This window comes from Tympanuchus pallidicinctus, unplaced genomic scaffold (genome assembly GCF_026119805.1).
Source record: "Tympanuchus pallidicinctus isolate F22 unplaced genomic scaffold, pur_lepc_1.0 scaffold3, whole genome shotgun sequence".
In the NCBI taxonomy this organism is placed as follows: domain Eukaryota; kingdom Metazoa; phylum Chordata; class Aves; order Galliformes; family Phasianidae; genus Tympanuchus; species Tympanuchus pallidicinctus.
In genome coordinates this window covers 25,990,506-26,012,329 of record NW_026294747.1, presented here as the reverse complement: position 1 = coordinate 26,012,329, position 21,824 = coordinate 25,990,506, and the positions used below count along the sequence as shown (strand labels likewise).

General features: G+C 42.0%; 1 protein-coding gene across 8 annotated transcripts in view; it reads left to right on the top strand.

Moving 5' to 3' along the window:
* Positions 1 to 21,824, top strand: part of RGS6 (regulator of G protein signaling 6) — a 231,979-nt gene that overhangs the window by 175,721 nt on the left and 34,434 nt on the right. For all 8 annotated transcript variants that reach the window (XR_008209171.1, XR_008209172.1, XM_052693953.1 and 5 more), the window contains 8 exons: positions 1,635 to 1,699; positions 4,602 to 4,678; positions 7,269 to 7,350; positions 7,850 to 7,924; positions 9,061 to 9,159; positions 10,188 to 10,249; positions 13,983 to 14,093; positions 16,699 to 16,824. Coding sequence is in view for 6 of the 8 variants with exons in the window: in XM_052693953.1 (XP_052549913.1) it covers positions 1,635 to 1,699; positions 4,602 to 4,678; positions 7,269 to 7,350; positions 7,850 to 7,924; positions 9,061 to 9,159; positions 10,188 to 10,249; positions 13,983 to 14,093; positions 16,699 to 16,824 (697 nt within the window). In the remaining 2 variants the exon portion in view is untranslated. The remainder of the gene's footprint in view (positions 1 to 1,634; positions 1,700 to 4,601; positions 4,679 to 7,268; positions 7,351 to 7,849; positions 7,925 to 9,060; positions 9,160 to 10,187; positions 10,250 to 13,982; positions 14,094 to 16,698; positions 16,825 to 21,824) is intronic.

The following is a 21,824-nucleotide window of genomic DNA, read 5'->3' as shown; positions in this document are numbered from 1 at the left end:
TACAAACAGTCACCATATATGTGTCTGAACCATACCAAATGTATTTTTTGTAAATATCAGAGTAACAGCCTGAAGAGGGAGGTTGTGTTTCTGCCTATGGTGTTTGTTCAATAACTGGGTTCCACTGTCTGGCTGTTGTGCAGCAAAGGCATTGGGTGGAACAGTACACCTCAAATCAAGCCCCACATGAGCCAACCCACAGCTGGATGAGCTGCGACTGCATTAGCTCTGAACCCTGTAGTGACAGATTTTCATCTATCCCAGAAATCTCTAACATATGCTTATAATCAGCCTCTGCATATCAGGGGTCTGTGCAGATGGAGTCTTCCCAGGAGTTAATCCCAAATTAGCAGTAGACCCAAATAAAACTGAAATCCCAGCAGCTCTTCATACTTTTGTTATTTGCACAGAACTGCTCACAGGACAGCAATGAACTTGCTAATGGCAGGTCACTGCCTTGTGTGGAGAAGTACTGCAAGACTCTCAGTTTATTTGGTATTATTATTAGTCTTCCAGGTAAAGCTGCTTTTGAGAAGTATAGAAACAAATATATTTGACCCAATCAGCTCTGGTTATCATGCATAATGTTGGCTTGTTATAAGGATGTTAAAATTACAGGAATGGCATTGAGGAAAATAACACAAATATCACTGTTTTTTGTCGTATTTTACATAGATGATGAGGTTCCCAATGAAAAACATTCATGGAAGTGCCAGAAAATCGTATTTATGTGCAAATCAAAATCCCATGGTTTTCAAAGAAAACCCAAACATTTCTGAAAAATGTTCTTTTCTATCGAGGATGCTTTGCCTTCTGCCCCATGCCAGTTTGGTGCACTGTTGGCTAATCTTTACCTGGCCCTGCAGTACAAAAAGAAGGCAAAAGGCAGGGAAATCTATGCAATTCACTCCAGGATTTCATCACGAAATGAGAGAATTGGATCTTTTTTATGCATCATGTCTGACTGTATACCCCGGGTGTGCATATTTTGTTTCAGCCTTCAGCGGAAATGGGCTGTGCTGACAGTCCAGCTGAGCCAATCCCAGAAGGTAGCCTGGAACTGGTTAGGTACCCTCTGAATCCCAGCTCGCACCAATTTCTGCAGTGTTTGTGTATGGTGAAATGGGTGAGAGTTTTTCTCAGTTGTTTGAAATGTACAAAATAAGTGGATGGAGCAAATAAAAACTTGCTCAAGTTATACTTCTATGATCCAGCCTGTATTTCTAAAATATCTTATCATTTCAATATCTTGATTTATTTTTTCTTAATTATTCTTTAAGAGACAAGGAGATGCAGAGATATACAAGGCTGCTCGCTTTTGAAGGAATTTTTTCCAAAGTGCTGAGGGGAACAGGTTGCTAATGCTAAATCTTTTACCAGCACCAGAAGTAATTGTGTCTTTCTCAGACATCTTGTTAGGACCAGGCATCAACTCTCAGCACTTTTAAATGAGATGTCCCAGATGTTTAAGGCCTCTCTGATTGCTAGCACATAATGTCAGCTGGGTATTCAGCCCTTTCATTCCTTGGCTTATGTTGCCTTCAGATGAGAAGATTGTGGAGGTTTGTGTTTTTTTCAAGATCTTGTACTAATAATCTGTCTGTAATTGTTTTCTGTTCTGTTTCTCCCTTTAGCCATCTATCTTTGCAAACGGACCATGCAGAACAAAGCTAGGCTGGAGCTGGCCGATTATGAAGCCGTAGGTACACTCCTGCTAAAGTTTAGTGTGTGGGGGCATAGGGGAAGGCTTTGTTTGCCAGCTGAATGCTGCCATTTAATGCCTTGGGGTCAGCCTTTACTGTGTGTCTTTTTTTAGCTGTCAGAATTTGTTGAAGGTTGATCTGGAAAAAACATCAGGCTCACGAATGAGGAATGTCCTCAGCTCTGCAGCCTCTCCAGTTAAAGCATCAGCACCAAGAGGCAAATCACATAGAAGTTTACATTGGTTTCCTCTTTCCAGTTAACACTTCCTGGTTTATATAGCAGATATGAAGCTGCAGAAATCATGGATGATGACCCATGGCATATAGTTACATACTATACTTACAATATAGTTACATACTGTAAAGGAAAGTTTTCAGTTATGAAGCTTGGACTGTGTATTCAGTATGCTATCACACTTATTCAGGAAGTGTTTTCTCTCATGAAATTATTATTAATAAAAAATATCTCCAAACTCAGCTTCTGAGAGTGCAGAGTTTGGGTCAGTATGGAGGGGAGGATGGAGGCAGGAATGTCAGTGTTGAAATGAGTTTCTTTGAATGCTAGCAGTGTATATCAGTCTGACGAGCTGAACTTTGCTTTCTGTCTTTCTTCTCATTTACTGGTTCAGCAGCATGACTGTTGAATGTCCAATGTGGATTTTTTCAGTGAAGTGTTTTTCACAAAAATGGCCATAGTGGACTTGTGTGTTCATGTTTATTATTGAACACATCTATATTGTGTATATGATAGGGTTTTCTATTCTTTTTTTCCTAGAACACATTTTCTCCTTCTTCTTTTCCTTCTACTATATTTCCTTCTACTATATATCTATGTGTCTTTTGTACACGTAGATATGCATATACACCATTTGGTTCTTTCAGCAGAGGGCATACAAAAATTGCCACTTGTCTAATCCACCCTTGTCCCACGAGTTCTAATTGTGAAGTACAGACATGAAGGAAGGAATAAAGTAATCCATATGCATTTATACGACATTTTACTGAATTTTCACTTCTGCATACTTTTTGTTTCATTATTAAAACCATTAAAATTGGTCACAGCCTACCAATTAACTGTAAGTACTCTAAATATCTATGATAAAACAACAAAAGACGGTTCTGCAGCACACACTCCCACACATGCCATGAGGTTATGGCTTAGTAATTTTGCACACAGTTGTCCACTGAGAGTAGCAACGCACCAATGATGGCAAATAATTAGATCTTGGCAGTCTCTCATTCTTCTTGTGAATATTGCGTTGCACGATTAGAGGTCTCTTCTTCATTCATACTTTGCTCCCTTAATTAAAGACAATCAGGTAAGAATGGCACTGACTTTTCCTAGTCTTTATGAGAGCTGAAGCAGACCCAGCACTGGAGGTGTAAGTTGAGCACACATGAGAGAAGCAGGTTTAGGGGAGTGGGAAGGAGTCCTGTACATTCAGTACCAACTTTTGTAGATGTAGCATGAGGACATTTCTCTGCAGGCACCAGCACCGCCTTGGAGTTTCCAAAGAGAATCTCTACAAAGCATCACAGGGGACATTTCATTTGAGGTTCTGCTTGCATCATTCACAAGCAACTCCCAATTTCTGCTGGTAAAGCAGAGCTCTTCATTGTATGATTGAGCTTGCATGATTGGATTTAACTTTAATTTATAACTGAACAAACATAAGCATGATTCAAAGAATGTTTCAATTGGTGATATTTAATTGGCTTCATCATATTTACTCCAGAGGGCACATATGAACATAATTTAAAATAAAAAAATAAATCAAAGCCACAAAAAAATTCTTTTTGCAGATATTACAAGTGGTTCACAGTAAAGGAAATCATCACAGCTTGGCACAGCTGTAAATCATTTGCTTAACTGTTTTCCTCCATGTAGAATACTGAAATTCTTAAGTAGACTTGGTGGTAACTGAGCCAAGCTTTGTCTTGTGTTATACAAGAGCTTGAAGTAAAAAGTAGGGAGACTTCTAGCACTGAAATGCATGCACTTAAGCATTTTCTTAAATGGAATCAATGTAAAAAGAACAACAGTAGAACTAATATTGTTCATTTTCAAAGAAAATTTGTAACACTTGAACCAGCTGTAATGGGTCAGGTTAGTGGTCTCATAGACCACTAGTCTTCAAGTGGTTGTGGATGTGACTTCATAGAATCATAGAAGGTGCTTTTTGAGCCTCAGATTCTGGCCGTGTCAGTGAGCTTGACCTCGGTCTGTGAGGAACTTACACCCATCTCCAAATGCTCAGATCCTGATGCTCTCTGCAATAGACCTGAACTAGAATTCTTCAGATGCAGGAAAAAGGCTGCATCTGGATCTGGTCTCTCAGTGAGCTATTTTCATTGTTCAGACAAACAAGCTATTTCCTTTTGTGAATCATTCTGGCAATTCCCAGACTTGAGTGCGGTGCAGCTGTGCAGTGCTCTCAGGGCTGAACAGAGCAGGGGATGCTCAGGCTTTACACCTTAGCAAAAGGAACCAGTGTGGGGAGGAAAAGGAAGTAGCGAAGAGAGGGAATCATGCAGGTGGCAGCCATCTGCTATCAGAAATGGAAATTGTCAGCTTTGCAGAGCTTCTCAGTATTATCTTTTGGGAACAAGACCATCACCATTTTACTAAGAGATCTCGGGCTGTCTTCATCACACTCTATTACTTCTCCTGACAGGGTCCTCTTGGCTGCAGCCTGAAAAGATGTGTCATGACCTTGCTTTGTCTGTGGTATAAATCACCTGAAACCAGCACTGATTTCCATGTCTTGAGTTCTCCAGCTTAGAAAAAAAAAAAAAAAGAAGGGGAAATAAAATTAACTCCCAACGTACTAAATGCTCTCAAACAATTGTTGTAATTACTAGAATTAATTGTTCTTAACTATTTTCATCTTTTGTCAGGAAAACTTAGCAAGACTTCAGAGAGCGTTTGCAAGGAAATGGGAATTCATCTTCATGCAAGCTGAGGCGCAAGTGAAGTGAGTAATTCTGGAGCAGTGAACTGCCCCAGTATCTAGGGCTGCACAGGGAGGGGGACTCCGAGAGTTTCTCTCTTAAAGTCTTCACTGCAGCTAAGCTCAGATGGAACTGGTAAATCATCAGCAGACTGGAAACAATAGAGAGCCAGTTGCTAAGGTTTGTGCCAGAATCTGAAAGACGTGTTTAAATGTCTCTGTGTAGAAATGCCCATCAGGAGTTCCTGAGCCTGAATTTTCCATGCAAGATTGGGCGATTCACTTGCACATTCTGCTTCTGCTGTTGGTAGTATTTTTATTTCCCATAAATGGAAAGAACGAAATTTTGATATCGGTCTCTATAACTCGATGCTTGTAAAGTATTTTTAAAATACTGTTATTTAGAAGTGCTTATAAAGGTGCTATTTACAACAGACTGTGTTTTTCTCATTTATGGCAATCCCCAGTCAACTCAGCTGTACCTCTATTTTCTGCACTCCAGTTTATGCTGGATTAACAGTGTGGAGGATTGGGTACCACTTATATGAAACTTACTCCAACTAAATACTGTTGGGTTTTTTTTTTTTTTTTCTGTCTTCTACTCACAGTTGAAATGCTCATTCTTGTTCACATCTTTCCAAAAACAGTTTGATGTTTTTAGCATGTTGTCATTATTGCTGCAAAATGAGCGTTGTCCAGGGTTTGTAGACTAGTGTACCTAACAGCCCGTGTGCCCATTTTGTGCACGTAATCATCTCCTGTAAAACTGGAAGGCTGATGAAGGTGATGTATAAGAATACAGGGTACTAACGGGCTGTATTAATGGAAAGAATGTGCACTTTTAGCATCAGATGCTAAAAAGTTAAGGGACACTTTTACTTGAGGGGGTGGCTGAGGCATTGGTCTCTATCTTTGATTAACTCGTTGGAATTTTGATTAATTGTAATTATGCACTATTTAAGTATGTGGTAATTATCCTCAAAATAACAAGGCAATTAAGGGATTTTTTTTCTGAAGAGAATACCAGTGTTCTGCTTAGAAGAAAAAATTGGAAGTTACACTAGCAGTTGTACTTTCATTTACTTAAAGGTTTGTTGCCAAAAGGGAAAAAATCTCAGTCAAAACAAAATTCTGCATTCCATTTACAGCATAAATTATTTCCTAAGAAAGAAATCTTAATTTCAGATTTTTTACAGGGTCAGCACTGCATACTCATCTTTTCATGGAGAAAAAAATGGACTAGAATTCACAATGCAGTGCTTGGCGGTGTGTTAACTAAAACAGAGAACAAAGCAAAACATCTAAAAAGCATTTCTCCTGGTTTTGCGTTCTGTGTTTGCTTCTCATCTTGGTACAGTGAAGTGGTGTCTGGTGGCTGCTCATGCTGAGCTGGTTTCTTTTATCTCAGCCAGCTCCAAAATGCACTGGACTCCAGGATTTTGTGGGGAGGGAAGGGGTGTTCAGGTGCGTCAGCCTCAGTCCCCAATTTCCTTGGTACACTTCTAGCACAGACTCAGCTGAGAATCACTGCCTCTCCTAAAGAAAGACAAGAGAAGTGAGAACCTGATTGTCAGAAGCTGTAGCTTGCTTGTGCTTTCTCTCACTGCTGTCATTATCCTAGGTGGCAGCAGTGCAAGAAGTCAGCACGGGGATGCTGTCAGCCTCTCAAGCCTGGTCTGGAGGCAAGGGTGTCATCTGGGTTTACGCAGGGTTCCTCCTCTCTGGGTGTCATCTGTCTTTATGCAGGCAGGTCCTACAAGCTGATGGTGACTGTGCTGTGCTCACGTGTAGAGCTGAGCATCAGACATGAATTGCTAGATGCTGCTGAGAGGTACAGGTACAGCTGCTTTGAACAACCTCCAGTGGCCTGTGATGTGTATGCTTTCAGTGAATCAATTTACTGGCTACATGATGGCTGAAATTAGTGACTTACACCCATGCCAACCCCATCACATATCTCCAGATGAGTGCTGGCTTGCACAACACTGTCAGTGAGCTGGGCCCTGTCACTCACGCTGTCACCCCACACTGCCAGCACCAGGGCAGATGGAGCCGCTCTGTTGGAATCTCCAGGCACAGCGACCACAAGTGTTGCCTGTGCTGTCACTGCTCAGGGGCCTTGGGCAGCTGCCTCACAGGAGTCTGTGATCATAGCAGTGAGGTCTCTGGGTGCAGCAGGACCTTCTGAGGTGGCCCTTCAGCCTGCAGGAGAGAGATGCCCAGAGATACAGGCCAGATGATGCTGACGGAGCCAAAGCTAAATGGTTTGGGAAGAGAGCATCAGGAAAGGAAGCTGTTCTCACCAGGTAGAAAACAAACAAACAAACATATGTTAAGATAAATTTTCCATCTTAATAGGAAGAGTCCTCTTGACACACATTGCAGTAAAAATCCATGATGTTTTGCTCATGATGTATGGACTTGGAAGTCAGAGTGTAACATTTCTATACCCAAAAAAAAATAGAGAGAGAGAGAGAGAGAGATTTCTGAACATTTTTGTCACTGAGTTAAAACTCTAGCTAGAAAATATAACAAGGAAAAAATAGTTGTGTGGTAACTTGTGTGTTTATGCACACAAGTTTTTTTTTTTGTTTTGTTTTGTTTTGTTTTTCAGAATTGACAGGAAAAAGGACAAAACAGAAAGGAAAATTTTGGACAGCCAGGAGAGAGCATTCTGGGATGTGCACAGGCCTGTGGTAAAGCCTTTCTTAAATGATCAGTTTTAATTCATTTAACACTGTGCCGTGAATTGCACAGTGATATTGTCGTTAAGGTCACTGTATGGATTTTCCTCACAATTTAGAACAGGCTTCTACAAGAGTATCTCAGATATTATTGGTTTGTGCATGCTTGGAACTGTTGACTCAGAAATATATTATAAATATCAAGTATTGAAGATATTTTTTTGTGTGGGTGGAAGAAAAGCAGTTTGTCACAGACTTCCTAGAAAAAGCTCTCCTCTTAGCTGTGGCATTTCTGCTTTGTGCTGAAGTTAGAAGTAAACGGATTTGATGCTGAGATGCCAACTTTGGGTACGTGCACTCTCTTGTTTAGAAAGCATAATCTATGAGTGCAAACATAAGGAAAGAATTTTGGACAAGATCTAAACTCTATTTTAGGTAGGTAAGGAAGCATGCAGACTGTAAGCAGAAGACACTAATGTGATACCCATCTCCTTTAACTGTCTCTTTTCAGCCAGGCTGTGTGAACACCACAGAAATGGACATTAGAAAGTGTCGTCGTATGAAAAACCCACAGAAGGTGAAAAAGGTCAGCGTGAGTTTCTGGTTTTCTTTCATTTTTTTTAATGTCAGTCATTCTTGACACCTAGAGTATATCAGACTTTCCCAATAGAAATCAGAAGATGGGTTTCGCAAATGTCAGTTCTGTTTTGAGAATGTTTTCACTAATTAAATGGTGAATTTACTATTGCAGTTTTAGCAACAGATGTCTACTGTCTCTACATTCCCATAAAAATAAAATCAGTTGGCAAAAACACTTGGGTCACACTTTTCAGAAGTTATTTGGACACAGGTTTTTCAGAGTGCTTTATGTGCCTTAATAATCTCAAAGGCTTGATCATTTGCAGCTTGGATTCTCTTGACTTCCAGCAAGTTCTTACTCTTATGTGTTTTTATTAGTTTTAGAGGTGAAATTAGACTGCTAAATTCCATTGGTAGTTAAATTTCAGCAGAGATATTCACCTGTCTCTTTTGAACATAAAGTGAAAAGCAAAAATATTAAATGACAGAACAGTTGATATTACTTTCAGTGTAAGTCTCTATCCTGAAAACAAATGGCTACAAGTCAATCTTTAGGTTCGCGTGAACTTGAGCGATTGACACCTGGTTAAGCTCTTTCTTTGATATGTAGTTTTATGACAAGAAATTCAAGTGAGTGGAAGAAAATGAAAGAAAAGTGTTGGATTCTATTACATTTTTTCTGCGCTTACTTCGCCACAACAATCATTCACAGCATTCTTCTTACAAATACAAGAGACACAGCCCTCAGAGCTCCTAAAAATGATCAGCTGTATTTTAGTATTTAAGATAAGCTCCTTTTTCAGTAAGTCCTGTGAAGCAGCCCTATAGACTGCAGCAGCACAGAGCGGACACCTCATGTGCAACAGGGGAAGGTCTCAGGTGAGAGTGTTTTGCTGGAAAGCAAGCTGTGCAGGAAGCTCTGAGCACACCGCTGGCATGCCTACAGACATCCCAAATGCAGGCATCTGCAGCACAGTCAGATCTGTCAGTTTTGCTCCCAGCTGAATGATTGTTTACCTGTGTGGGGAAAAAAAATGTAGGAAATTGTTGGCTTATTACCTTACTGTTTTGCATACTGCACTTCTCATTGCATAACAGAGAAAAAGCTCTCATCTATTCTGTTTGTTTGCTGGTTCCTTGCAGTCAGTGTATGGGGTTACAGAGGAATCTCAGCCCCAAAGCCCTGTTCATGTGCCCTCCCAGCCCATACGCAAAGCTACAAAAGAGGATTTCCGGAAACAAGTAAGTGGATGTCTGTGCAGCAGTTCAGTTGTCCTGAGAGCTGGGTGCATCTGGAACAGTCAGGCAGTTGTTTTCTGCTTAAATAAAAAAAAACATTTAACATTGTAGAGATATCAGCAGAAACCACCATTGGTTTAACTATGCTTGATCCTCACTTCCTTTATGTCAAGCAGTAAGTATTTAAAGATGTGTATTAACTGAGCAGTGCAGTTATGGGCAACACTAACCTTCTGATTACTTACTTTGTGGGCCAGTAGGCAGATTAATTTCCATCCACTGAGGATGCCTGAAAAGTGGGCACTGAGAAAGGCTAGAGAAGCTGGCACAGCCAGAACACAGACATGGTGCTTTTGGGGAACTGGAAAAAAAGTTATTTGTAGAATTGCTCTGAGGAATGGCTCTGAGGAATTGACCTGAGGAAATGTCTGAATCATGGGTTCTTGCCCCTCCATGGGGAGCTCTGGCTCAAAATTGCTCTCCTGCAAGAAACAGCTCTCACTGAAGTATGGGCAGGAACTGCTGGGTCAGCTTTTTAGTAAAGAAGGCATTAAACATGTTTCTTAGGCAGCTAGTTTTAGACTGATCTTCTGAACTAAGACTGAACACTAAATCTCTTGAGCTTTTTCCACCATAGGCAGTATGGACTGCAGAGTATGTGAAGAACTACTTTATAGCACAGTACAAATGTACTTTGAAACCTTTATTTTCTTGGTTAGAGAAATGAAAGTGTGTATTATAAAATAAGGATCACATTGCACTCTGAGTTGTCTAGGAACCTCAGCTCCAAATATGTCTTTCCTACTTTTAATTATTTCTTCTGAAGCTCCCCCTGGGACTTTGCTACATGAAATGGAGACTCCTGATGGAAGCAGCTAGTAAGCTGCTTCTATTACCTGGGGGAGGGTCCCATTTCTTTCTGAGTTACTTTCAAGCTGTTTGGAATGAGAAATCAATAGTGTGTTGGGATGTGATCAATGCATGCTGTGGAGCTCCTGGATTGTTAATGCCCTTGTCATCTCTCTCCTCAGATAACTTTTCTGAACCTGCAGATAGACAGGCATTGTTTAAAGATGTCCAAAGTAGCAGAAAGGTGAGTGTCCCCAAGTATGTGATTTTTCATTACTTCTTCATCTCAAGTTTAGCATTTCTAGAAATAGCAAGTAGGCAGGGATGCACGAAGGCTCGTTCCATTTCTGAGCAGTGAATTCTTTTCCCTCCTCGTCCAGACATGCTGCTTGTCTGCTGACCACTGACATTTGATATTTGCCCTTCTGCCACTAAGAAAAAGTGAGTGAAAAAGGAGAATGTTGTACTGTAAAAGCAAGAGAAATGTGATCACAATGGAAAGAACCATTGCAGGGCATTCATTTCCTACATCACTAAAGTCTAGTGTTTACTTAAAGAAAAGTCATTCTTCTTTCAGTTGAAAAGCATTCAATTTTTACTTTCTGGATGAACTCTGAGTGCTCCTCTCCTGTTAGACTGACAAATCTCTGTGGAGGGCACTGTGTTTGCATCTTGTTGCATGTGATGTTTGCATTCATGCTGGGATTCATTTGTGCTGGTGTTGTAGGGCCAGTTTCTGCCCTCAGTTATGCATGTGAAACCCTATGGAAAGTACTAGGTTTGTATCTTGACTACTCAAGGCAATGTTATGAAGAGGTGGATTTCTCATAGAGGCAAATCAAGGCACAGTTTCACTGCAGAAAATTTAGTCCATGTAGGAAAGTATGAACAAGTAAAGAACAAGCTCAAATTTAGCTTCCTGAGAGTGACAGCTCCTTTACTCAGATACTTGTAAGCTACTCACGTTTTCAGTGGAATTGCTGTGACAAATGTACGGATCAGCATGCTTTTCTGTGACATCGCTTTCAGAGCAAAGCTGTCTTGAACATGATGGGCATGACAAGGGATGGCTCTTTCTGGAGAAATAACAGGAATTTTTACTTAAACAAATTAAAAAGAGATTTCCCTATGAAATTTTGTGCTTTGCAGTACTTGCTCCTGTAATTAGCGTGTGTACACTAAACTAGGCAAATTAAATGGCAGGAGCTCAACAGAAAGTTCCTACTGGCTCATAATGTTTATCAATTTAAATTAAAGTTTATCCAGTTAAAAAGAAAATATTCAGAGTCTTTCTGAAATCCTTCACACACTATTTTACACCTTTGAAATTAGCACATTCACATTTATGTTTTGGGCTTTCTGGTTCTGTTCTGATAATTTTGTGTTTTACCAAAAATTCTCATTATATACTGAATTTACTTACGGTGACCTTAATATACTGTGACAGTAATAATTTCCAGGCTGGTAATTTACAGACAAGCAGATGTGTTTTGCTTGAGTTTTTTCTGGGTTGGTATTTATTCAATAAGATGGTCTCAATAAAACTCACTGACTGTGAACATCAGGTCCTGTCCACACAGCACACCTGTTGTTCAAGTTATACTGCCATGATAAATATGTCATTGTCAATGCCAGAAGAAAAATCTATTAGTTTTCAGTAGAACTGGACAAAAAACAATTTTCTTGGTCTGGAGGGACTGTGGATGACAGTGCTGCTGGAGAGCCCCAGGCTGTGGTGGGGCTTGGCACAAGGGGTGGCATGGAAGGCCCTGGAGGGGCTCAGCAGTGATAGGGATGGGTGAGAGAGAATGAGTTTGTGTGGCCTAAGTTGACCTGTTGCCTGAAATGAAGCCTGTGTTGCCCTGAAGACTGTGTGTGAAACACTGGATGTGTGATCCAAGAGCAGATGTGCTGAGTAAGGAGGTGCTGTTAGTAGTAGCAAGGCACTTCTCAGGTTGGGCTCTGCTTTTAAGACTGAGGCATCCCTCAGCTGCTCCAGGAACACAGGGAACAGTTTTTCTACTTCCAAATCCTTTTTCCTCTCTTGGGACATGAACACTGTTGGTTTTAGGATCTGGCAAGGACATTTGACAACTCTCTAGTAAAACTGTGAATAAATTGTACCTACTGTTTTTCCTGACCACGTCAGGCGGTGCTGATGCAATCCCAGTACATGTGGCATTACGGAAATGGCTGAGGAAAGCCCGAACACCTTCCTATCAAAAGTAATCTTGGTTCCCTAAATGAAAATGTGTCACAAACCTGTGTTATCCTCTCAACCACCTGAAGTTGCTGTGAAGGCTCAGCAGGGCCACCTGATAGTGAGATAGACAGATTCTCAGTGCAAGCTCTGCCCCCTTCCATGAACTCTTAACCATCACCTCTTCTGCCAGAATGACACAGCATCACCTGAAAAGCCAAAAGCCCAGGTTTACCTTTTGGCAGAAACACTTTCCCTTAGGATTCCCACTGCCTGTAGCCTTGTTTAGACAATGAGGCCATAATTCAGCTCCTGTCATTATACTGAATCAGCAACATGCGTTTAGCAAATCGACCCTTATTTCATCTACTTTTTCCCCTCTGATGCCACCTTATTATATTGTTACAAGCAATTCAAGTTTCACAGCATATACCTCCTGATTTATCCTCTGTGTCGGTTTTTGTTGGCTTTTTATGTTTTATTTTTTTAACCACCCCTCTCTCTCATTGATGTCTCTGGGATTGCTGCTCTCTGAAATTGGACGCTGCTCCCTCCTCCAACCCTTGACCCACAGCAGTCGTGAAATGTAATTAATGAAATGAGATGAGACAGCCCTGAGTGCCCTGAGGGGCAGTGGGAACCTGCTGTGGTTACAAAAGTGTATGATTTTAATGCCTCATGATAAGAGCTAGGACAAACAAAAAGAAGTAATTATTGTAGGGCAGGTCAGGGAAAGTTTCTGCCTTTTGTGACCCATGGTTTCACGGGGTATTTTCCTTCTCCTATCTTTTGAAGGTGTGGAAGACCCAAAGGTAACACTTAGCATGGACAATCACAGTGAAAATAGATTAGTTTTCAGTATGGTGAGACTCAATTAACTTATTTAATTAGTTGGCAGACTGAGGCAGAAAAAGGAAAAAGTGCCCTGGAGTATTTCGAGTATAGACTGGGACAAATTTCTTTTGATATTTTCACTGCCTACCTTTCATAAAATTGCCACCTAGTCCCAACCCCAATGGAATGCCCAATGGAATGCAAGCAGACATGGGCCTTTTCACAGGCAGCTCTTAGGATTTGAGGCTGTGTGCTTTTTCTAGGCTTGAAGCAGACCAGCATAAAAGCCAGGTGCTTATTCAATACCTGTATAGTTTACTTCGTTTTACATTAATGATTATAAACTAACTACACTGAGTACATTGCATTGTCACTGTGCTAACTGATACACTGCCAAAACAAAATTTCCTATATGCTGAAGATCTGATGCTTAGGACTGTGATCCTACAATGACTTAATTGTGTTCTTAGCTACAGTGCATGACAGTATTTTGATGAGTTACTTGCAATGCTTAAAGCAGTGAGTACAAAAGGCCTTGCAAAAAAAAAAAAAAAAAAAAAAAAAAAGGAAGGGGGGAATAGCAGCATGCAACAAATGTGGAGGACATGTGCTTCAGAGTCACGTTGCTGTCTGTGGGAAGTCCTACCATATCAGTTCACTTGCTGCCACATCAGGCTGTCTGTAGGCATCTCCGCAGAACCAACCTTGAGGAAACCTTGAGTGAACTGGTGAGTGTTGCAGAGAAATCCTTGCATGCACCCTTCCAGGAAAAAGGGGCTGTTGTGTGTGAGTACTAAGAACCACTCTGATCCAAACATGGAAAAAAAGCCCTCCAACAAGGGGGGGTGGGAGGGGCAGAGAGAAAACCTATATCTCTGATACATGACTGAGTATTCAGGCTTTGTCTTTATCTTCTTCTTTTTTACTTTTTTTAATATGTCAGTTTAATAGCGTACACAGAGCAGTATGTGGAATATGACCCTTTTATCACTCCTGCTGAGCCTTCTAACCCCTGGATAAGTGATGATGCAGCTTTGTGGGACATTGAAATGAGGTAAGATTTGGCAGTTTTAGGTAATGTTAGAGTTGTCTTGCAATTTTATTGGTTTGCTTTTCCTCTGGCTGTTGGGATAGGAAGTTTCATCTCTGAATCTTCACATGATACACTCACATAACTGAAGTTAAACAGAATGGTATAGTTTATTATTTCTGTGGTTTATACAGCCCTTTCACTTCCATGTGCTTAATTTGCATTACTGTGTAAGTTAGGGTGATTTCATGCCCCTACAGGGCATGCCTGGGCTTGGTTCTTAGAGCCCACTAGTACAAGATACCTCTACAAGATCCTTGTTCCAGCACACCTCCTTTGACCCTTGAGAGCCTGCTCTTAGGTCCTCCCCAAATTGCAGAACCCCGTGCAAGATGCCACTGCTGTACAGGACACGTTGAGTAATAGCAAGATGCTGTCACTCACCATGCCACCTTCATTGCTCACTCAGAGCATCCTTTGGCAGATGGCTGCAAATGCTGTGCAGCTTTTCCTGAAGCAGAGCTGCTGTTATTGTTCAGTGCCAAACAGAACTGGGAGTTCATTTTAGCAAATCTTTGAGAAAAAGAATGGCAAATCTAATACTATCTGTTCTTAAATCATCATGTAAATTTTGAGATGCTGCCAGCTTAAGAGAGCCAGTTCACCATGAATCAATATTCCAGGAAAAGGGCAAGTTATTTCTCTGTGTAAAAACACATGTGATGTGGGATGTGAAAGGTGTTGTCCCCTGCTTCTCTGAAAGTCACAGAAGCTGGTAATTAGTTCCCTGGTCTCTGCCTCTTTTCATATAAAATCAATATTTTGGATTTCTTTTTCAGTCAGTTTCTCTCAATTTCTCCATCCTCCCTAGCAGGGTTACAGATGCAACCCCTGCAAAATACTACTCTGGAGGAGCTCCACCCACACTGTAATCCAGACATCATTACTTCTGGGTCTGTTGAGGTTCCTGGATACCCTTGAAAATATTTCTGTGTCCCCAAGGAATATAATCAACCTAATATCTTGGACTTACTAAGAAATAGAGTAAAAGCTTTGTTTCTGTTATGATTTCAGAGTTACGAAAGTGATTCTCCTGCTGTATTGTTGTGAGATGAGAGAACAAACATCTTTGTATTTTCATTTTATTCTCTATAGCAAGATACCTCCTTGTGTCTGCATCTAGTTGCAACTTGCATGAATAATTAAATGATTCCCAAAAGCTCTGGTAGCCCTTGCGCTGCCTGCAAGGCTGTTTCTTGTGTCAGGAAAGCAGAGCCCCTGTTCAGAGAAACTAATGCCCCTTTCCTTTCTAATGGCAAAGCCAGCTTCTGAGCAGGGTCAGCGCTGTGCAACTCATCCTTCGCGGCACTGGGGAAATGTCTCAGAAAGGCTTCTGTCTTCGACAGCACTTTGGCCTTTTCAGTCTGTGCAGCAGCAAGCAGAGCAGCTTCTAATTTCCAGAATCATCAGGAAATTCCCTGAACTTGGCTGGTGCATAGCTCTGCACCAGCGCAGCTCTCATGTCCCCATGTCCAGTGTGGCTCTCTCAGCAGAGGAGGAGCCAGCCCCAGTGCTCTGTGCCTCGAGTGAGGACATGCCCATCAGTGTTGCTTAGTCTCCATAGCAAGAGGAAATCAAAGTGGGCATTTTATTTACCCCTGTGGCTTATTTGTCTTCAGCACAGATCGCCACTGTCCCCTAAGGCTCCAGGATTAGGAATCACTGTGGACATGACAAGACATAAAGTTTAATAGATACGTACTGTTTACAATGGCTCTACTGTCACAAATGTGAGCAGCTGAGCTATGTTTTAATGGTTGTCTCATAGTATGATGCCATCACACCAGAAGCTTTCAAACACTTTGTGAGCCCAAATTACTCTCTGATGTAGGCTGTCTTGTGGGATCCTCATAATTCCTAGGCAGTGCCTCTCCCCATAGGCATCTCTGCAACATGTCTGGCAATTCAAACAACAGCTTATGTAAGCAGGATTGTATTAAGAAATAATATAGCAGAAAGCTTGTGAGAGAATTTCGGTGCCTCCACAACTCAGTGTCCCAGCTGAGAGTATGACTGTCATGGAGGGGAAGAGAGAGTTGCTTTTACGTCTTGCAAGACTTAAGTACCCAAAAGTCAGAGGCAGTGAAAAATACAAGACCACAAAGCAGTAATCATTTCTTAAAAATCTTGTACTCTTTGCTTCTCAGTCTGAAGGCAGTTCCAGGTTAGCAGCCAGTACTGTGTGGGATATAGAGTGATGCTCTGGAGCTTGCCGATAGCCTACAGAACATTGCTGGCACATTGCTTTCTGCCTTGACATAAAATGAATAGTTCTTTATGCGAAGTGTACAAGAAGTCTCCCTTATTCACTTTCTCTCTCATTTTGCCATATAAGCAGCACCCAAATCGTATTAGCAGCACAATCGTATTAACTATGACCCTGGTCTTTATAGCTCCTTCTTGTGTGTTGTTTGCTATCTTGTATATCTGGAAATTCTTAAGGAAACAGCCACCGTCTCCTTGTCTGATAATTTTTTTCCCTTTGCTGCTTAACAGGAACAGCAGCAGCTGCTGGGACAGCAGGCAGAAATGCACATTCCATCTGTTTTTCCCCTCTCTCTCCAAACAGCAAAGAACCTAGTCAGCAGCGTGTGAAAAGATGGGGCTTCTCCATGGATGAGGTGCTGAAGGACCCAGTAGGACGTGACCAATTCCTTCGTTTCCTGGAATCAGAATTCAGCTCAGAAAACCTCAGGTGAAACCATTTTTCACTTGAACTAAATAAACGGGGCTAATCATACTCTCTTGCATAGGTGAAATGCAGTGCTTGGTCTGTGCTGAACTTCTGAAAACAGCAATTTGAGTAATGCTGAGAATGGCAAGGTCTGGCCTGTAGCACTGCTACAAATACCTGCATTAGAATGATATAAGTAATCCCAGGAGCAGTGTTTAGCAGTCAGTGTTGTCAAGTATAACATTCATAGGCTTGCAAAGTTGAAATTTTGTGATGAGACATGACTTGTAAGTCCCTTAATGATACACAGAATTTGTGCATGTGTTTGTGGCAGGGGTCATGTGGAGAAAATATGGGGTGATGTTCATGTGGCCAGAAGCTGTTGCTTTCACTCAGCAAAACAGGTTTGCATTTGGTACTTCGAATTCTGGTGTCTCTTAACTATTTGAGAGCTTGACTCTCACTATATTAGAGTTCTCTTCTGTGGGTGTTCTAGGTGTATTCTGTCTTCCTTCACTGTGAAGAAGGTGAAACTTGTAGTATGAAACATGATGTAGATATTGATGTAGATACTGTGGCACAATTCTGCTGCTTCAACTACAGCAGGAAAAGGCAGCAGGAGTAAGTTGCCAATTTTGGTGGGCCAGCACTCAGTGGTGTTGGCATCAGGGCAAGCTGATGCCAAAGTCAAAGTCTGAATTGGTGGTATGGTGTCAGTGTGCACTCCTGTGCTCTCTTTGTTGCTATTAGCACAGGAGATGTCCTCTTCCAATAGGCCACAAAGGTATCTGGCAGATGCAGACAAAGTGCTCCCAGTTTTACTGTCAGACTCATACCTGCTCAAATGATGAAGAAATCTGCCACCAGCTGAACGTGCAGTTGGTCTGGTTTTGTGCCTTTGCTGGCTATGACAAGCTTTGGTGACGCTCTCAGTTTATACCAGTTCAGAACTTAATTGCACAGTCTTGAAATTTATGTTTTGTTAAACTTCCTTCACTTCAGTGCATTAGTAAAGCATATGAACAATTGTCGCTTTATTGCTGTCTGCTAGCTTGTGAAATTTCCCAGAAAGTGACTTTAAATGACATTGGAACTGACTGTCATATTTATCGTATTTGCTTGCCCAGGGAGAAATACAAAAAGCATGGCAGTAGCAAAACAGTGAAAAATCAATGTGCTTTTATGTTAGTGATTTTTAAGAACTTGAAAGTTATTTTTAAGATAAATGGGGAAGTGTTGGTAAATTACATAAATGAACTTGACACTGTATTGCTGAACAGGTATATTGCTGAACAGGTACTGAACTTGTATGTGCTTAATGACTGAACTTATGTATGTTGGTGCTCATTTGCAATGAAATTGTAGTGATGAAGTGCAAAATTAATATACTATATTGAAATGCTCTTCAAATGGGTTTCCTGAAATATATTTGGGGTTGCACTAATGAAATCTAGCAGGTTTTACCACTAGTGGGTGTCCCCCAGGTGCATCCTATTCAAACAGATCGTGAAATTTTCATTATTACAAAGCAAGCATTTACCTTTCTCAGTCAATCAGAGGTGCTCCTCCTGCGGATATGCATTCTTGTTGGTTATGAGAAAGCCTGTAGCAATGGGAAGTTGCAAATTAGTGGCTGTGATAGAGAGGTTAAATCCCACATCCTTTCTGGAAGACTCTGGTATCATCATTAGTTAATATTATATCATTACTTTCATTCTTATGGTGTCGTTATCATGCTACTGGCTAATGTGGCATCGTTGTGACCTAATACTGGATCAGTTTGGTAGACCTGCTTGCGGCTGTAAATAATAACCAACAGGACATGAAGGTAGAAGTATTCATAAACAAAGCTGGGACAGGATGGATTGTTAAATGCTAAGAAGCAAAAGGTGGCTCCCTAAGGTTCAGGTGTGGCAGAGAAAGCTCCTGAATCCTCATTAAGTGTATATGGTAGAAAGGAAATCAACTGCTGGATGCTTAAACATGCAAGCAGGATTTAAGTTAATGCTCACCATCAAGTGGAACCTGTCTCACCTAGGCTTGATAGCTTGATAGCACATGCTTTCTTCTGTCATCCAGTACCAAGGCTCCTTTTAGTGTGAGAGAAGAGGAGCTGAAGAGGAGTCAGTGGATCACCAGAGAAGGATTCATTTTAGCTTTAAGTGAAAACAAATCTAAAAGCAACTAAATTACACCATAAAGCTTTCTCATTTTCCAATATCTATATGCCTGAGACGAATCCAGGTGACAGTGTCTGCATGGTAGGCAGCTATGGATAAGTGAGATGCTTCCAGCCCAAACTCTGGGAAGCTGTGAGGAACTTTCTGAGGGTACACCATGTAACCCCTTGGTAGAGAAATTACTTTTGCAGGTGTCTGTTAAAGCCCCTCCTCCTACTAATGGTCTGGAGACACGGGAATTGTCACAGCAGGGATATGTTCTACCTTGGGAGCATCAGGTGAATCTTTGTTGGCAGTAGTCTGGCAGGCCACCATGCTATCCTAAGGACAGATCTGTGAAAGTGACCGCTGGAAAATCTAGAAATTCCTGGTGGTAGAAAGGAACTTCCATTATGTGTGCTCTGACTGTAACCCAGCAGTATAATAAAGGGACTAAATTCTGCCCCTGACCAAAATCCCAGGCTGGATGACAGTGAGGCATTTCCATGTCTTCCTTTAAAAAAAAAAAAAATCAGTGCTGCTGAGGGTCTCAAGAGAGGCACTGCCTGAGACAGAAGCAGATCAGCCTCCATCACCTCCCAGGTCTCCTTCCAACTGTGTTTCTGTGTTCTAATATACTTGCAGGATCATGTCCACCAGTCTCCTGGGCTTGGCTGAGCCCTGTAACTTATTTATTTACTGTCTGTCCATTATTTATGTGAGAGCAGGAAAGCCAGGTAGGTGGGTATTTTTCTCTTTTTTTTATTTTAACTCTTTTTCTTGTTCTCTTCTGTCTCTTTTGCTGTCTTTCATCTACAACTTGTTTTGCCTCCGTTGATTTTAGAAATACTCAAAATATAGCAATGACAAAACTTCAATTTAAAAAAAAAAAAGAGCCCACAGAGAGTTGTATATATTTTTCATGTCCTGCAAATCTCGTGAGACACCTCAAGATAGCAGAGATGTTCATCTAACCAGTAGATTGATTTTTTTCCCCAACTTCAGAGGGCATCAGCTGGAAGGAGACAGCTAGGTGGGAATGTGGGACATGCTAATTTTACCCAATGGGAAAGAAGACTGCACACCTGTTTATGGGTCTAAGTAGGGAACACTTGACACTTTATAGGAATGTGCTGTGGAGCTTGCAGTATAGCAGCATGGGCGTTTTGTGTGCTATTGTGAACACATGTTGCAAATGGATCTGGAAAATAATTTTATCTGCAGAAAGTGTTTCTATCTTACGTGATGCCTAATGGCCAAAACATGTTGCCAGATTTTTTTTTTCCTTTAAATTTCATCAGGAAATGAAATTTTGGGACGTTACAGAAAGCAGACCTATTAAGCAAAAAATACTTAAGCCAGTACTTCTACAAAGCAAAACCATTCACACTAAGTTGTTAACTGTTCTGGAGGCTGTCCCCGAGCCCTGCCTGCAGCCATTCCCAGCAGCCCCAGGTGCCACAGGTGATGCGGGTGCCCTGGCGCTGGTGCCCCAGGCGCAAGGACTGATCCCTGCTGGCCACCAGGCGGCACGGGCGCTCCACAGCCGAGGGAAAGCAGCGTGGCATGAAAAGATTTTCTTCTGCCTTTGCCTGCGAATCACACATACTCATCCTGGAGACCTGAGCCTGGTGGCTGCATCTCTCCGCTCCAGCTGTCACTTGTGAGCAGAGCTGCTTCTTGAGCTCTGTGTAGCTTTATTCACTTCTTTGGCAGGCAGCCGGATGCACACTGGGTGCTGCTTAACCGCAGAGAGTCACATCCTGTCCAAGAGAAGTAAGAGATGGCAGTGTGAGGACCTCTCTGCTCAGAAGTGGGGTGCCCAGCCTTGGGGGGGAGGAGGAGGGAGGACAGAGCAGGGGAGGCAGCAGGGCAGTGGGCGTGTTGTTCCCATTCCTGCTGCTCAGCACTGGCTAGGAATGCTGCAGCAGTGAAGGAGCAGAGCTGTGCTTGCCCCTAGTGCGTGGCCTCGCTGAGCCACCAGTCCCAGCATGTCTCTTTGAGGGCGGCTTTCTGCTGGCCTCAGCCACCCCATGCTTACCGCAGCCATAAAGCTATGCAAGAGTGTGAACACCCCCCACCCCCATCTGTGATGATGTGTGCTTATTTTGTACTTTCACTTACCCTCCCAGCTGTGCTGTTAAATTGATGGTTTTATCTTGTTGAAAGGAAATGAGAGCAAGGCTGTCTGGTGAAAGATGCAAGGTGGGCTGTGAGGCAAGAAGAGAGGAACATGGTCATGTTTCAAACCAAGAGTCACTCCAGAACTTTGCTGCCAACCAGGGGTGTCACATCCTGCCCTGGGATGATGTTACAGCACCATCTTCATGCTGACAGTCTCTCCTCTAATCATCTGTATTTTGTGTCTGATTCAATTTTGAAATTCATTTTTGTGTTGCACCATATCTCAGGAGCAGCCCCAGGGCTTCCCAGCAGCGTTTTTGCTGAGGGCATCTGCAAGCACCCCATAGGGGCAGAGCAGGCATCTGGAGCTCCAGGAGCTCCCTGTGCCATGAGGAGTCTGCATGGGATAAAGCACCATTACAGGATATCTCCCACGAGTGACAGCAAGTTAATTACATGCTGGATGAGGCTAGAATGCTTTATGTCTCTGACACTAGTTTAGGACACCGTATTATCAGCCTTCTCCAGATCTAACATTCTGTTTTGTAAAGGGCAGAGAACCTGCAATCAGGGCTGCCTCCCCCCCCACTGTAAGCAGTTCTGTGCTGCTCCTGCTCTCCTTGGGACGCTGCTGGGGACAACATGGGTGGACATTTCCTTCCTGCCCCACACAAAGTGACTGCCATGGGTCAGCTCCTGGGGGAAGGAGGAGGGAATGCAGGATCTCCTACTGGCTGT